Source organism: Sebastes fasciatus, chromosome 14, assembly GCF_043250625.1.
Source record: "Sebastes fasciatus isolate fSebFas1 chromosome 14, fSebFas1.pri, whole genome shotgun sequence".
Lineage (NCBI taxonomy): Eukaryota > Metazoa > Chordata > Actinopteri > Perciformes > Sebastidae > Sebastes > Sebastes fasciatus.
In genome coordinates, this window is record NC_133808.1 from 11,749,086 (window position 1) to 11,767,358 (window position 18,273).

At 41.9% G+C, this 18,273-nt stretch overlaps 3 protein-coding genes across 4 annotated transcripts in view; 2 read left to right on the forward strand and 1 right to left on the reverse strand.

Annotated features, from left to right (window-relative positions):
- The window catches only part of cmss1 (cms1 ribosomal small subunit homolog), a 341,858-nt gene that overhangs the window by 176,166 nt on the left and 147,419 nt on the right, over positions 1-18,273 (reverse strand). The window lies entirely within an intron of this gene.
- Positions 4,061-6,295, forward strand: LOC141782441 (uncharacterized). Its single transcript, XM_074658816.1, has 2 exons — positions 4,061-4,166; positions 4,312-6,295. Exon 2 carries the CDS (start codon positions 4,390-4,392, stop codon positions 6,133-6,135), a length of 1,746 nt encoding a protein of 581 aa, XP_074514917.1. The 5' UTR covers positions 4,061-4,166; positions 4,312-4,389; the 3' UTR covers positions 6,136-6,295.
- The window catches only part of il1rapl1a (interleukin 1 receptor accessory protein-like 1a), a 203,079-nt gene continuing 196,861 nt past the window's right edge, over positions 12,056-18,273 (forward strand). The window contains exon 1 of one of the 2 annotated variants that reach the window (XM_074658820.1): positions 12,056-12,867. The gene's annotated coding sequence lies outside the window, so the exon portion shown is untranslated. The remainder of the gene's footprint in view (positions 12,868-18,273) is intronic. The other variant, XM_074658821.1, reaches the window with a different exon arrangement.

Sequence of the window (18,273 nt, forward strand, 5' to 3'; positions counted from 1 at the left end):
TAATCCTCGTTGCCACTACACAGAGGAGGAGGATAAGGCACCCTGAGGTTCATGCCGTCACATGCCGTGTATTTTGAGTGTGAGTGAGAGAGAACTGGAGAGCACTAAGAGAAAGAAATACTCAAGATGAATGAGGTACTCAAAATGAATGAATAGGAACTGACGAATATTAGATAATGCCAGTAGGGCTCTCCCAAATACCATTTTTTGGGCTTCGGAGCTTCGGTGAGAAATATTCTAAGGTTTTCGAAGCTTCGCGGCGCAGTGCAGCAGGCTGACATGTTCTTCTGACACAACAAACAGCGATACCCATCTGAGAATAACTAATAATTATTAATGTTGAATATGAATAATGAATAATGTTGTGGGATTATCACTTATTTCATGGGCTATTTTGGTATTTATACATTATGATTACATACTTATATATAATTTTTTAAAAACGAATCACTCGAATACTGATTTTGAGGATGATTACCATGGCAACGGTCGAAGCATTCGGGTCAGTCCTAAATGCCAGAGATTCACACCAGATGGGCGAATTATTCAGTTTTCTTTCCTGAGAATAAAAAGTAAAATTAAAAGTTGGCCTTTTTAACATTAAAACGCTGTTGCGGTATACTTATTATTTTGCTATTTTCATTCTTTAAAAGTCACCAGAATGCAAGAAACAAAGTCTCTGAAACTCAAATTTTCCAAAGGGAAGACTCCCCGACTCTCCAATTTGGTTTTGAAATCCTCTGAGGTCTGAAGGTTGGCAAGTATGAGAGATAATATTGTCACAAATTCTTTAGGCCACAATAATCTTGTAGTGAAAATCTGATATTGTGACAGCCCTAGTCTGAATGAAGGTAAAGAGTAAAAGATAAACTTTAGTGCCTCAGCATGAACACCCCTTTATATGCATTAATCCACTTTTCATGAGTATTTACTAGTGAGCTGGAATGCATTGAATGGCACCCATTGTGGTGTGAAAAAAAGTCTTTATCCAATTTACATCAAAACTTCAAAAAATGAAAGGAACAGACTGAGGACTTTTGATGTTGGGATCAATCCGTCTGTGATTCACAAGCCATAGCCTATACCACATCTGTTCTTGTGCCGCCTGCGTCCCGATGAGAATTCACATTATTCATTTTTTTTCTTATTTTCAATTTAAACCGAGGATTTTAATTGTTTCTTTATCTGATTGCATTCTAAAGCAAAGTCTATTTCTGTCTGTGCGTGAAAGTGGGACATGATGCTAATTCAAGATATTGCTCTTTAAAGCAAAGTTGGTCCCTTTTAAAAAAAAAAGAAAAAACAATAAATTACTGAGAGCTTTTATACGGAGCTCTTACTGTGTTGTCAAAGGAGCTGCTGTGGAGAGCCATTTAGTAGACTGGACAATGCAGCAGCAGCAGCAGCAACAGCAGGGGAACAAGAGAAGTGTGGGAGTAAGATGTGATGGGGTCCTGTGATCTCTCAGCAGTTTCTATGGCATCACTTATGCACCATTTATCTGCTGAATATTCAGCAGGCAGTGAGTGAGTGAGTGAGGGAACGAGTGAGCGAGTGAGCGAGTGAGTGAGTGAACGAGTGAGCGAGCGAGTGAGTGAGTGAACGAGTGAGCGAGCGAGTGAGTGAGTGAGTGAGCGAGCGAGCGAGTGAGTGAGGGAACAAGCGAGCGAGCGAGCGAGTGAGTGAGGGAACAAGCGAGCGAGCGAGCGAGTGAGTGAGGGAACAAGCGAGCGAGCGAGTGAGTGAGTGAGGGAACAAGCGAGCGAGCGAGTGAGTGAGTGAGCGAGTGAGTGAGTGAGGGAACAAGCGAGTGAGTGGGTGAGATTTTTTAAAGAGAATGAAGAGGAGGATTTATGTCATATCAGTCAGGCTCTATATTTTCTGCATGACGGATAACGGTCAGGTACCTACTCATACTCTGAAAGGGAAAAACTGTGGAGGCAGATATGTCTGTGACGAGTTTCCTGAGCCCAGGGCAAGTGTGGTTATACAAGACAGCCCTCTTCTTTCCCATCTAGTTTACGGACGCCACAGATCCTGATGGGATTTGATAAAGAGAGGTGTCTTCGTGTTGACACACAAACACACACACAGGTGCATCTGGAGTGCACCCGACCTGTATGTCCTTGAGCTGTACGGCTCATGAAAACATTCATTTATTTTGCACTCTTTTTTTAGCCTTCTTTTTTATAACATCATCGCTGTTGTCTGAAGGCAATTTACTTATGATGGATGATGTGTAAACCTGCTGATAATCCCTATAATTGAGATGACTGGCATTTGAAAGGGATTGATGTGTTCTTAAGTGATTGACGTCTAATGTGGATATTCTCTGTCAGCTTTCGTTTTATGTTAAGAAAATGTCGCAGTTTACTGACTTGACTCTGTGAAAACTGGCTTTAAGCCGCTTTCCTGCATCAACAGATCATAATTAATACAACAAAAGCAATACAATATATTTAACAATCAGCGTTAAGGAAAGCAAAAAAATCCTCAAAAGTCAAAATCAAAAGGCTGCAATGGGGTGTGTGGGTGGAGTAGCTGTTTTAAATGAATGAGTTATGACTTTTGTCAGCTGTTAAAGATCTGTTCTTCCCACAAAAACTGTTTATGTGTATATTTGAAGTCGGAGGTGGTTTCCAGGAAGTAACTAAGTACATTTACTTAAAGCAGCAGTGGGTAGAATTGGAGCAAATATGATTTTAAAAAGTTATTTTTATAAAACATGCAACTATATCCTGACAGAAGTGCATGAGACAAGTAATCTGAAAAAAAAATCATGTGTCCTCCGGTGCTCCTAACGGCCTCTGCAAGATTTCACAGACCGGAGGAAAACAACCAATCAGAACCGAGCTGCCGTCTCTGAACAGCTGTCAATCACTCACACACTCCGGTCAAACTAGGCAGCACTGATCAAATATGAATCAATATTCTGTTACTCCTATTTCTCGCCTGAAATGTTTTGATGGCTCTGACATGACGGGGAATCACACTGAATTTTTGTGTATGTAGAAAAAAAAGTGCATCTGCCCATAGCTGTTTGGAAGCTGGCACATGTGAATGGGATTTAGTTTGCGGTGCTTGCAGCATTGTTAAAAAGAAATCCAACAGAGAGAGATGTTCTCTTCCCAGAATCATTGTCCCTCTAGATAATCCACAGAGCAGTTTTTATTACTTTCTTATTATTTTCTACCTGAGAAATGGGCATAAAAAGAGAGGTTGTTGTTGAGAGTTGTATAGACTTGTATTTGTGTACATTTCTTGTGATGAACAGGTGATTCTGTTGCAGCAAGTCATGTAGAGGATGAAGGTTAAAAGAGGGGAAATGACTCGGGGTCATCAACATATAGAAAACAGCCCATTTTCACACAGAAGTGAAAAATTAAATCCAGGAGTGAAAAGATGCTGGATGTTTATTGAGAAGATATAAATAATTTACTGTTTGAAAAGCTTTGCGAAAATCACTACATATAGCTCCAGTAACATGATTTGAGTCTTATAACTGGGATCGATTTTGGAGAGGTGAATTTCACAAAAATAGAGACAAAAAAATTGAAGTTTTTGAAGTTGACTTATTACCCTCAACGTAAAAACTACCAATATACTCAGCTTAGCTTGTGTTGGATTGGGTCTTGTCCTGATTTTGGTGCAACACCTCAAATGTTCTATTATTTAGAGCAATTTTTATCCAACAAGATGTTAAACCAGCCTCAAACAGAAGGTACACACACACCTGAGGGAGACGGAGAGTGTTACCCAAGCAAATATCACTCACTCATGTATTCACTATTTAGTGTGTGTGTGTGTGTGTGTGTGTGTGTGTGTGTGTGTGTGTGTGTGTGTGTGTGTGTGTGTGTGTGTGTGTGTGCATGCGTGCGTGCGTGTTCAGTGTGCCCGTGTGTGTGCAGGTGTGTGTTTGGGTGACATCACAGCAGTGGTGACATCACAGCAGTGGTGACATCATCAGTGCATGGTGACATCACCAGATGGAATGTGATGGATTAAAGGAGTGGTGACATCAGTTGTGACATCATAAAGGAGCGGTAACATCATAGAGGAGTGAATTTCAGGAGAGAGTCCCAGAATCACACAACTGTAGTTGAATCTGAAGACTCAATCAGACGAAACACATCGACTGAGAGAAGCAGTTGTCTCAAGAGAAAGAGGTATGAATTTTATGAATGCATTGCTTTAGATTAAACCTCCCAACAGTATATGAAGCAGTTAAAATTAGCCTCAACATTTATATGCAGCTTACATGTTAGTTAATAATAATAAGGGCTGCAACTAACGATTATTTTCACTCATCAGACTATCTACTGAGAGAAGCAGTGAATTTCTCTCCAAAAACCACGAAGCATCGACAAGAATTGACCGTATCTCAGCATCATGGTATCATCAAGAACTTCCCAGTCAGAAGCCATCATGCCCGAGTTCAACGTCCGTCGCGCTGTTTCCAAGCTGCTCAACTCCTTCTTTAAGGGGATGACGGCGGATCAGTGGGGACTTTTGAAATCCGGCACCCCCGACGACGCCACTATGACCATGATGGGAGAGTTGCTGTTGGACATGACAGCGGCCTTGACAAAAGCTTTCCTGAAATCTCTCGGGAGCAGGACCCTGGCATCTGAGGACGACGTCCAAATCAATCTGGGCGACACCATCTCTCAGGGTTTTGCCGAAGCTCTGGGCGTCGACGTCTCGGTTCAGTGTCCGAGCTCCAAAAGTTTGACGACATTGATTTCTGAAGAGGTTTCAGAGAGCGTTCGAAGTGCCCTCTCCAGCCCCGAGGGCATAGTTCAGCGCCTCACTCCTCCCAGCAGACTCAACAACATGATTCTGCACGCCTGCAAAATGTGCCAGGCGTTCATCGGCAAGATGAAGTCGGTGTTCTTGCCTCGACCGCGCAAGCAGAGGACCATCTGCGAGGAATCAGATGTGGAACCGGAACCCTCAGATGGCGAAGACCGCCATGCGGCGACGCCTTTGTCGGACGTCGTGATTGCGATGAAAGACATCACGTATGTCAAAATCATCATCAAGACGCAGTTGAACGACATCACCGAACCTCTCTTGGTTGACGTGCCAGACTCCGAGTACACGGTGCTGCAGTCTCAAAACTCTCGGGAGATTGAAGACGTCGCAGAAGAAATCGCTCGGAGTATCGCCGAAGATGCTATAAGACCGACTCCGTCGGCGCAGAAGAGCAAACGCTCCAAGAAAAGCATCGGAAGCAAAATTAAGAAGCTTTTGGCAAAGTGCTTTGCCAAAACATGCATCCATCGCATCGTGGCACAGATGAGGAAAAGATTCCACCGGGGATCCAAAGTTCACAGCCGGGAGTCGGCAAAGTCTCTCACAAAGAAAATTACCGATCTGATGAAACAACCAGAAAACCGCGATCTTCTGGGACTCGGCGCTCCACTCGTAAACATTCCCCCCGGTCGAGTCTTGGAGTTCACAAAGGTCTTAAGTGATCTCCTCTACACACACATCACACACGGGCCAGAGATCATCCCCGAGCCGGTGATACGTGCCAACATGCGCGCCGACTTGCAGCGGAAGGTGCTCGGTTTCCTGTGTCTGGCCAGATGGTGGCAGATCTTTCAGTCCGACGACTTCGTCGACAATATGAGACATGCCATACTGGGGACTAAGCCCAGGGCCAAGAAACCTTTGGCAATCGCTGCACCGCCTGCCCCGGTATCCGTGACGAAGAGTCGTGATGACTCTGCAAGACGAGCGCGGAACGAACAAAAAAAAAACTGCGTCGAGGTGATCTTGGAGCGGCTGGTCACGCGGATCTTCAAGAAGGCAAAAGTGACCTGGACCCTTTCAAACGTCCATGACATCATCCAGCGCCTTGTTGAACAAACGTGGGCCGAAGTCGAGGGTCTCGATTTCGATTCCAGCCCAGAAACATGGGAAAACCTCGAAAAGGCCATTTACCGGGACCTGATTAAGACATGGGGCAATGCGATGTGGGTGCTGGTGTCCTTTAAAGGGGGTCAACCGGCAGTCGGAGAGCGTATCGCCTCCGCCGTCAAAGGTCACCTGATGGCACCACCGAGACAGAGGTGCTGCATGGTATGCAGGTGCTTCTCTTCTATGCTCACCGCCATGACGAAGTGGTAAAGTGGTTTATGGGTTTTCTCCGGGAGCTCCGGTTTATCCCACATATAGTGAATAATTGGACTTATTCTATAGATAAAAAACGTCTTCAATGTGTCATTCATCTTGAAGGAAAAATTGACTTTTTCCTTCAAGATGAATGACACATTGACAAGCCCTCGTATTCATTCTGAAGGAAAAATTGACTTTTTCCTTCAAGATGAATGACACATTGACAAGCCCTCGTATTCATTCTGAAGGAAAAATTTACTTTTTCCTTCAGAATGAATACGAGGGCTTGAGCTCTCAGCGCCACCTCAGTAGTTAGTGTTGTCTACTGTTGTGTTACGCACGGGTTCGATCTGGGCGATCCAGTTCTCCCACAATCAGTGCATAATAATGAACATCTAATTAAATACAATAAATAATAATAAAAATAAATCATATTCATTCATTTCTGCTCATTTCTCTCATCATTTGCTGTAAATATTCAACTCAGACTGAAGTTCTGCTGATTCAATGAACTTTTATAAAGTGCAAAAATAAAGTACAAAGAAAAGTGTGTTTTGCACACTCTTCCATCATATACACTAATCTTAATTATTGCTAATTTTAATGAGTTTACCTGCCTGACTGTCAACATGTAGAGAATTCTTGTAAAGGAGAATCAGGTTTCTTGTGTGTATTAGCTCATACAGTCTGGAAATAGCTATTAATATTTAAAACCACGTCTATTCCTGGCCGATCAGAACTGTTGTAATTAAAGATCATTAAACCTTATTTATTATGTTTATATATTTATTTACTGACACCTTCACTGTAAGGTGTATCAAGACATATCACAATGATGGTGTATTGTTTTACTAGAAACATAAATGCACTCTTATTCAATGACAATAAACAAGGTTATTTTAAGGGGACGTGTGTTTTTAAGTGTAAAGAGAACTCATACATTAGTTTGTTCAATAAGCCTATAAATGTGGAGGACACCACGGCAGTCCACATTCTGCAGACAGGTTCAGATGAGTTTACCAGGTCAAAAAGTGACTGTGAGAGAGCTGGAAAGCATCTCCATCACTCAAGGTGGAGGGAGCACACACAGTGAAATGCGTGTGTGTGAGCAATTACATTGCATTACATGAATTAGTAGGATCTATTTGCTCACCACCACTGATGGCGCATACCAAGCGACAAGTGGAGATATAATACGAGAACTGAATTGCGGAGCTATGCTGGGAATTTTGCGACGTCACTGGACTCAATGTACCGAAAAGACTGATAAAGGTGTCACTTGTCCCCTCCTAACAATGCTTGAATGACATCTCCTGTTAGTTTTGTTGCACCTGTGTGTGCACTCCCACACAGTTCTGAGAAGAGGTCTAATCAAACAAAATATTTATATCACGTGTGAGATTATCATGGGTGTGCAGGGCCTTAAAGTCATCCCTTTTAGCAGCCGATTAGGCTGTTGTCAGGCTATTAAATAGGCGTTAACAGTCGCTATAGGTGTGGGCCAATAGGGGCCTACTCCACCCACTAGTAGGTTTTGTCATCTATTCACATGGTAGATCACCTAAAGAAGGTATAAAAGAACACGACAGCGACCTCTAGCGAACGTAGTTATTATGACAGGAGCAGAAGTGTAAGTCAGGTGCTGTAGTATAGACAGTGTGGAACCCCATGTGGGGATGATGGATGGGACACAAACCCAAGGCTTTCGTCCAGGAGACCAGAGTTTGCATCCTGTGTGAAACCAACAATGTGTAGTTGTCTTTGTGTTTGTAGTTATTTTAACCCAAAACACATTGTTTTTCCCTAAACTAAGCTGTTTTTTTCCCTTGCCTAAACTTAAAGAAGTTGTAGTTTTATTGCCTAAACCTAAACGTAGTAAGCGTAATAGGCCACTAATGACCCACTAGGGTGCTAATAGCAACTGATAACGCCTATTTAATGGCCTGATAACAGTCGAATCGGGTGCTTTTAGAGTAAAAAATATATTTTTTTAAATGCATTGTCATGACTTTAGTTCCTTTTCAGCTCAGCCGGCTTGAAGGGACATTTCTGTGTCTGTGTTTGATTGACAGTAGCTGGCAGGCTGAGCTCCTGTACTGTTGCAGCGTCTGCGGAGCGAGGATACACAAGACCAGCCTTCGCAGAAGTTTTTTACCGATCAAAACACCCCTTTATCTCAAATCTGTAAGTGATTGGACTGATTCGACGTCGCAGCATCAAACCCGTTTTATACCAAAGTGGAAACACAAATAACAGAGCCAACTCAAGTATAATACGCCTTGGTTTTATATTTTATATTTTCTGATTCACCATTTACTTGAAAATAACAGATCTGTGTTATGTTTGTAGGTCCTCCTTCATTAGAACGATTTTTCTCTTCATGATCGGTTATTTACCCCCTGTATCATGAATAATAGTATAGTCAGGGAGAGGAGAGGCTGATGTCTTTCAGCTATATACAAATTTTGTTTGTCATTTCCATTCGGTTCCATGTGAGGCTGAAAATCCCAGTGCGTCACTCAGAAACTATAGTGCGAGATATTTACATAGTTTCCACTTTTGCCAAAAAACAACAACATTTGGGCTGTTAAATAATTTCTTCAAATTATAAAACATTGTAATCATAACCTATATTATTCAATAATGAATTTACAAAGTGAATATACGCAAATAACTATTAAATTTTTTTAAAAAGCATTCTGCCAGTAGAAATGTCTCATGCAAATTCAGCATCTGAGCAGTTAAGAATGATTTAGTTTGACTGATCTGTACACAGTCGTAATACATAATAATGCAGGTTTTTAAATAAATGAGCAGATGGGTGTCAGTTTATTTTAAGGGGGAACATAAAAAGAGTCTTTAAAAAAAAAACATTGCTGTGCTGTTAGAGGTTACTCTGCGCCCTTATTAGTATTTGGACGGTGCACATAAATGCAAATACAAAGTCCAAACTAACAAAAGTGCTCTAAAATCCGACTGACAGTTGATGCATCTGTGCTGCAATTGTTAGAAACAAGCGTCGCTTCAGGTGATGGTTAAGAGGATAGGACATCTCACTTCTCTTCCTCTCTCCTCACATCTTTCCTTTCAATCTGTCCTTGATTTTCCCTCATTTCCCCCGTGACTGTTTGTTAGGTGTTAGGTTGTTCAACAAGCTAATGTGCAGCCCCGGACGTGTGGTCATGTTTATAAGTTATATAAGAAGGAAACTTAAGCACGAACGCTAATGTGGGTTGTTCAAGGTCTTGTGTTGTGTAGCAGGTTGTTGTCTAACTGTCTCTCTATGGTAGAACAATGCTGCTGCTTTATACAAAGATTTGATTGGCTGAATGGAAACAAGTTCTACATCTTGGACAGAGAAAACAAATCATTTAATTTCTGTTGGACTTTTCAAAGTTTGTGCATGTTTGTAACATAGGCTACTGGCTCACAGTATTCTTCCCTACCATATAAACATACAGTAGGCTACATAGCTACTCATAACATTATGATTCACAAAGGCTGGAGTCACTTCAATGTCATTTTTCCAGATCACTCAAACCAGGGTCTGAAATTACATGTTTTTCCTCAACTGCCACTGAGGCAGGTCACTGAACATTTCTACCGGCCACTCAATTTATTTTCTGCCACTTTATGCTGAACACTTTAGAATAGTAAACACTGAGTCAGTGGTACCAGACAGTAGCACTATGGAATATATCATGTAACCTTAATCCGTAACTATTTTTAAAATCATACTTCTTAATATCTGCCATGGTGGCAGGTGACCTTCAGTTTTTATCGGACACAGCCAACATTTAGGCTGTATGTGGCAGGTGGCAGGTGCTTATTTCATTCCCTGAGTCAAACTGAAGTGTAAATCTTAAGTTCACCTCGGAATGAGTTTATTAGTGTCTCCAGTGAGCAAACCTGTTTGCTCACTGGAGACATCACCACATTAGAAAATAAATAAACTGGTTAATCTTTCATGCCTCATTGACTGAATTAAAAGTGTATCTTAGTTTTTGACACGCATGAATATGTAATAACCTAGGTCTTATCACCCTGGGCTGAGATTTGTCCTCTCTTTAAGAAAGCAGTCTCAGCAGGCTCTGGAGGGTTATGATGGGGGGGAGCAGGTAGCCTAACAGGTTATGACTATACAGGACTCAATTCTTCATAAACAGTATAGGCTGAATTGCTAAAAGTCATGTGATTGACTATTAAAGCACCAGCACTACAGTACAATTGCAAATGAAAGCAGTCTTGTGTGTTCTTATGACGCTAGTTTGTTGAGCACAGTGCAAGATAATTCCGGTGAAAAGTGGACACGTTTCGTCTTATTTAAAGGATCCAAGCCCTTTTTGATAAACATCACAAACAACTAGGGATGCACTGATACCGGATTGGATATTGGACCGATAAAGCAAAACACTGTAACGCAGGGCAGGAACTGAAATAAAACACAGGCAGCGCAGCAATGGGACTCAATGGATCGGGTATTGTTGACAATGGCGCCAATCTATTCAATTCAATACTGTGTTTATATACTATATACATTATATAGTGGAATTTGAATTCCTGTTACCAAAGTTTTGACAATTTTTTTGCTGCATTAATTCCTGTTCATTTTGAAGATTTCTTTTACAAAGTTACTGGTGTACCATTTATTATTTTAATAATTGATAATTCAGTAAATTTGTATCTATTACATTTGTTTTTTTTTACAAATTTAGGAAAACAATATTTAAGTCAAGCTTGTAGTTAACTAACACGTAACAGAATGATCTCAGTCACTTCCACACAGTGAGGCATACAGCTCATTAATTAAACACATTAATTATCAGATCGGTTTCAGCCAATACCCAAAGCCCAGGTATCGGTATTGGTATCAATATCGGGACCGGTTCATCCCTAAAAACAACTTTTGCCAGGATCCTCTGATCACTTTCTAACAGCACCATTCAAAGAGTCCACTTGCTTGATTTCCATATTGTTCATGATGTCAATCCTCTGTGTTTTGCTTTATAACTACAATTCATCTCAAAAGAAGGACGCCATTTAATAGGGTCCCATTCTGTCTTGCATTGAGTCATTTAGTTAACACTGATATTTAACGTGAATGAGACTTTTGAATCCAGACTTTTTCATTCCTCTGCTGTCATGAGAGGCTGATATATCAGCAGTATACGGGACTGACTTTATTGGGGTTCAGTTTTCAGTTGCCCCCTCTCTCTTTTCATCCACCTTCCCTCTCTCCCTCCCATCCCCACCCCGCTACCTCTCTGTCCCCTCTCCCAACAAGTGAGGACCCTCTCACATCACACTTCGTTCAGCATTGTATAGCTTTGAGTTGAGACACTGGTATCAGATCGGTTCTCGGTGTCAACCGATACCCAAAGCCCAGGTATCGGTATCGGGACCGGTGCATCCCTAAAAACAACCTTTGCCAGGATCCTTTGATCACTTTTTCTAACTGCACGATTCAAAGAGTCCACTTGCTTGATTTCCATATTGTTCATGATGTCAATCCTCTGTGTTTTGCTTTATAACTATAATTCATCTCAAAAGAAGGATGCCATTTAATACGTTATTTTTTTTAGAATTTTGCCTCTTTGCTTCTCTACTCTTAAGAACTACCTAAGATGACAGACAACAACTTTGGAAATAATGTATTTGACTTTTTGAGCATCTGCCACTGTCCCGTTCTGTCTTGTCATTGAGTTAACACTGATATTTAACATGAATGAGACTTTGAATCCAGACCTTTTCATCTATCTACTGTCATGAGGCTGATATCAGCAGACTGACTTTATCGGGGTTCAGTTTCCAGTTGCTCCCTCTCTCTTTTTCATCCCCTTATCTCTCTCTCTCCCCCTCCCATCCCCATCCTCTCCCCCTTCTGTCCCTCTCCCCAACAAGTGAGGACCCTCTCACATCCTGCATCCGTTCAGCGTTGTGTATAGCATTGAGTTGAGTTATAGGTGTCTGCTGGAATTTATTTCCCCCTCATCCATTTTCACTGTTCTAAATCGATGAAGATGACAGAGTGCAGGTGCAGCCGCGTTAGAGCCAGCAGAGGACGGTGTGTGGTGCACTAGGACCAGGGAGAGATTCCTCCTCCTCCTCCTCCTCGTCGTGTGTGCATTGCAACTCCAGAGAGCGGAGCTGTGGAGGAAACCCCCCATCGGATCTGGCCATTATATCCATACATTTCTTTTCCCCCCCATCTCCACCGCGGCGCTGCTGAGTGGGGATCGCACCAACCAGTGCGTCTGGGATGGAGAAGCACCCAGGAGAGGATTAGGAATTGAACACGATTTTTTGCGTAAAAGTGTCTGGTTTTTGGGAGGAAGGAAGGAAGGGGGGTGATCATTTTGCAGCTTCTATCAGCCCCTATACTCGTTTGATATACATGTTTTTTTATTGGTTGTAGTATTTTTTTTTTTTTTCATTTCTACTCCATCATCCGTTTTTATTTCAAGTGCGCAAAGTCACGTCTGCGTAGGAGAGCGCGCTTTGGCGCACTTCTTCTTCTTCACCCCCTAAAAAGGACAGAGAGACAAGATCTCCATTATTCTGTTTGGATTTAAAACCCGGACGATTGGCTGAATGGGTGACCTCGCTGAGACACAGACTATCACTGGCTTGCACCCATTTGATGGAAACGTGTTTTCTCCATTGATCCGGAGTTGTGATGTCCAAAGCTTTCCTCACTGACTGACAGACAAACGGCGTCGTTACCATTTTGGAATCGAGTTGAAGGTAGGCCAGTTTTTCATTTTTTTTTCCTGAGCATTTCATAAAGTTGGCAGTTTAATTGCTTCTTCTCATTATTATTATTATTGCGGCAATGAAATGCCCCTCTGTGACTCTGGGGGGTTTCTGTTGAACAGTTGCAGCAGTTAGAAGAAAAACACACACACACTCACTCAGTGGTGGAGGAGATGTGATATTCAGCCTCCAGTTTAAAAAGGAGAAGTTGAGCATCTGCCACTGTTGCAGCAATGAGATGAACTCCTGTATAGATTATTATTATAGGCTCCATGGAAACAATATCAATAATTGAACTATAGTGGTATATGTCGCAGTGTGCAGAGAGGGAATCTCTTTTTTGTTTGACTGGGAGCTCTTATTTTGTATATTTGGCTCATGATATGTTTTTGCCCAGTGATGGAGATGCCGGAGGAGTCCTCTGCAGTGCAGTCTCTCTCAGTCTCTCAGTCTCTCTCTCTCTCACACACACCAAGACCGGCCCGCCGGGCTCACTGGAGCTCACTAAGGAGGAGAGGATTTAGATAAAGGTGTAAACGAAGCCGCAGCTTTCTCCCTGAAGGTAGTCTACCAGTAAGCCTTATTATTATATATACGCACAATCCTGTCTTTTATACGGAGGATATATGGCTGCGGGTTGTTACTGTGAGGCAGCGATTTAACAATGAAATAGAGCCAAGTTTTTTTTAATGGTTGCGCCACAAAAATAACTTATCATGCTCTCTCTCTCTCTCTCTCTGTTTGTGTGTGTGTGTGTGTGTGTGTGTCACGTGCGCGCACACACTCCCCTCACACACACACACACACACACACTCCACAGTGATTGAGTTTGATTGTGCTTGAGAGAGAGAGAGTGCGTCACGGTCAACACTAGATGCCAAAAAAAACTCGTCATTTTTTTTTTTATCGTCCTGACAAAAAAAAAAGCTCATCCAGTATATGATTACGGTGATTTAACAGTATATTGGGGATGACAGCTCCACTCTTCGTCAGCATGCATTGTAACAGGGTTTAAAAAAAAAAAAAATGTGTGCCATATCGACCTACTGTACGAGTTTCCCACGAGGACAAACGGCGCGCTCCCTTGGGTGGAACCGCGCGGATGCCGACGCATGACGCATCTGAGTCTTGAGTGATGATTGATGATGATCCTATTTCTGGAAGTCAGTGCTTCCTGGATCAGAAACGCCAGACCACTTTTTTTTTAGCCTTATAGTGGCAACCCCTCAGGAATTGTCAGCTTTATTTATTGATGTTTTTAATGTCTTTTTTTTTCTTTTCTCAATGATGCTACAAGTCGTTTTGGAGAGAGATTGTTGGTCTGTTGGGCTCATCTTGAACATGCATGTCAAGATAGAGAGGTTTCTTGAAACACAAGGTTGCTCACTGGACTGAATTTTGAGACCCCCAAAACCTGGTCTTATATTCCCTTAATCAGATCAGACTGTGTTTTTTTAGTTTGTCAGGTTAACCTATATTAAGGGTCAGCAACCTTTACTATCAAAAGAGCCATTTTAGGCAAAAAAAAATAAAAAAAATCTGTCTGGAGACGCAAAACATTTGAGCATTGTGATGAAGGTAACACAGTTTATAGTCTAAGTATATAGTATATAAGTCTAATGCAGTGAGGGACAAAGTGCAAATGTACTACAGAGTATTAGACTCACATTGAGGGAAAAAAATCTGAGATTTCCATGATAAAGTCATAATATTACCAGAAAAAAAGTTGTAATATAACGAGAATAAAGTCATAACCTTACGAGAAAAAAATAAAATGACACGTAAAATTAATACTTTATAATATTATGTCTTTATTCTCATAATATTACGACTTTTTTTCTCATAAATTTATGACTTTATTCTCATATCACAACTTCTCAGATATATTTTTTTTCCTCAATGTGGCCCTAATACTCCGTCGTACCATAGACCTACAACAGTGATACATAAAAAATGAAAATGTAAACAAAAAACAGTTATTCATTTCCATTTCTAAAAATCAACAGGGAGCCCCTGGAGAGGGTCTAAAGAGCCGCATGTGGCTCCAGAGCCTCAGGCTGCAGACCCCTGACCTATATGTATATGTGCTGGCAGAGACCTGTGCCAGAGGCCAGTTGGAGGTGAGCCTACATCCCCCAATTCCCATTGTTAAACAATAGAAAAGTCATGAAAGAATATGTCCATGTGTCACTCTGGATTTTCGGTGTAATTCTTATGAGCAAGGGGCCTTGCATTAATGAGTCACTTCTTCTGTGTGATGTTACAAAGTGCAGCAGCAGATAAAACTGGCAGGCCCGTCCGCTGCTGCCAGCAGCGCCTCGTCATGGGGGAAGATGACAGGAACTGTCCGTGGTGCTGAAACAGACAGCTCCTTTGTTCAACTCTGGGCTCATTTAATGAAGTTGAAAATGTTCAGCGACTGCAGCAGAGTCTCTTTGGCTTCACTTATATGTTTAAATATCTGAGCAGCCACTGAGCTACATACATGTATGCCATGCTGAGCGTGTCACAAGTAAACATATGGGATTAGAGTGCATTCACAAGACAGCACTGCAGTCTCTGTAATGAGCTCTAACTTCATACATTTGGAGAGGACTTTGACAATTCAGGCCAACTGTGTTGTCTTGTCACATTTTGTTTAATAATGACATTCACTGTTGGAATCATGCACCTATCCGACTTCCTCAGTTCCGATACCTGGACTTTGGGTATCAGCCGGTACCTATCTGATATCAGTGTTTAATTAACAAGCTGTATGCCTCACTGTGTGGAAGTGACTGGATCATTATTTTATGTGTAAGGAAACATCAGGTCTTTGCTTAAACATTGCTTTCCAAACTTTGTAAAACAAAATGTGACAAATAAATGCATATATATATTTACTGAATTATTATTAAATTAATAAATCGTACACCAGCAACTTGGTAAAAACAATCTTCAAAATTAACAGGAATTACAATTGTTAATTGTTAATTGTTAATGCAGCAACAAATTGGTCTAAACTTGAAGAGGAATTAAATTCCAGTATAAAATGTACAGTATATAGTATATAAACATAGAATTGAATTGAGTAGATCGGCTCCATTGTCACCGATACCCGATGCAGCTATATGAGTCAGTATCGGCCTGATATCTGATGAGTATCGGTATTAGTGCATCCCTAATTCATTATACCACCATACACATGCTTCATACATATTACATGTTACCCATTTTAATTGACTCCTTGAGTCCCAATGCTGCACTGCTCTTGGTTTAATGACACATTGTGTCTTATAACCTGTGTCCTGTGTTTTCTTTCAGTTTTGGCCCTTACCATTACAGTGTTTCGCTTTATGTTAAAATCCAAGTGTTGCCTTGGCTTGGCCAACGCGAGAACTGGTTTCGTGAAAATGAAACAAATCAGCACTATACAAAACAATATGACTGTAATAACATGAGGACCAGCTTTGTCTGCCTGTGCTGCTTAATTATGAACTATTTATCTGGAAGAAGCTATCTCTTCTCCGTCTTTCATGCTAGTAATAAATGCAAATGCAATCGCAGAATACATTTTCTTTTCTTGTTGTGTGTAAAATGTACAAAACGTGCTAAAATAAGGCACGGAACACAAAGCTTTTTGATGGCAGTGTTGGGAGTTTTGTCAGTATTGCCAATGCTCTCTCTCTCTCTCAGCTATTGCATTCCTGGCACATTAAAAGGCCCACATATCATACTCGCTGTTACATTTTTATAAACGTGCCTTAGAGTAAAGTGCCGTTGAGATTTGAAATACTGACGATCGTGCCTGAAAAGGCATTTCTCTTGCTGCAGTTTCTGTTTGGATTCCATGGGTTAAACACCCAATTGTGCCTGTAACAATGCACAGGGCGCACGTCATGCCTGCTATATACAACGTTGGGGACCGATATACAGCCCAAGTAGAAATCAAATTAACCCTGGGTGAGCCATGACGTCTAATGTGCGCCTAAAATTGACTACAGTGCTTTTCTGTGATTACTTTTGCTCAATATCTATGTACGTTCATGATCCTATTTAAATAACTTTGCATGATAAAAGAGCATGATAACCACTATTAGGATCACAAAGCTGCTCCGTGCCCAGTGGGACCACAGTAAGGCAATTTGCTTGTGTGTTAATGGTCATCTAGTAAGAAGGCAGAGATGGTAGAGCGAGTCATCCTGGACTGATCCTGTAGTGATGAATGATGTGTGCGTTTTCCCCCTAACGTTGATTGAATTAGGCCGCCCCGCAGACCCCTTCGCTTTCCCAAGGAGCACTCGAAGGCGATCCTGCGGTGAAGTGTATCAATAAGCGGGTTGGATGGAGTGTAAGTGGTGGCGTTGCTGCGGGCAGACAGCCTGCGATGAGGAGAGGGAAACACGCTTAGGGAAAGTACCGCTGATCATACAGCAGATTGGGAGCCCTTGGTGCTGGCGTCTGTCCGTCCCCGCCGTGGAGGGAGAGAGGGGTGGAGTCTCACACACAAGCCAACTTGAGTTCAGCTTCCTTAACTAAATCCAGCTCAGCTTAGCGGTTATCTCCAGGTGTCTGTGTTATCAAGAGCCACTACTCAGTTATTTGGTCATTTCAGTTGAACTGTGATCCGGTGATGAACGTGGTTTGTCTCAGAACACAGCATCTAGCGAACGCAACGTTTTGATGGCTTTGTTTTGAAGGCTGGTTGCTTTGACGTGGACCCCCATGAGGCCACTGGCAGCTGAGCTCCCACTGTGGCAGATTGATATTTGTAATTTAAGGGAAGCTGTCACACAGCATCCTCCAGATGGAGAGTGCCGCGGAGGCACGCAGTCGATTAAACACGGTTTGTTTAGAAATAATCATTTTGATGTGGGTGCCGAGGATTCATTCGAGGCATATTGGCTCAAGGGTTCAAAATGTTCAATTATGCACAGACGCATACAATCGCACAATAATACCACGTAGATGTAGCATGCAGAGTAGCGTCTGGTCTGGGAATAGAAGCTTTTAGCCTGTCTGTCATCTGATGAAGCCCCTCAGATCACAGCACAAAGGACAGGTCAGTGATTTGTGTCTCTGTCGCAGAAAAGGTTGAGGATAGGTTGCGGTTGAGAGCTAATTCATTAATTCACCCACCGGCGTGTACACACACACACACACTCACACACACTCACACACTCACACGCTCACATGCACATTGTTTTCATCACTGAACTATTGGAATTGGTATTTGGAGGAGGGTCATGTTTCAAAAGACCATCTCCTCCTTGTCACATTGATTGACAATAAAGGAACAATAAACAGCGCAGAGAGAAAACGGCTTGATTAACTGCCCTTCAAAATAACCAAACGTGTGCAATAAATCTGGTTTCCATCTCACAAATTAGGACGACGGCATTTAGATACTGGTTTGAG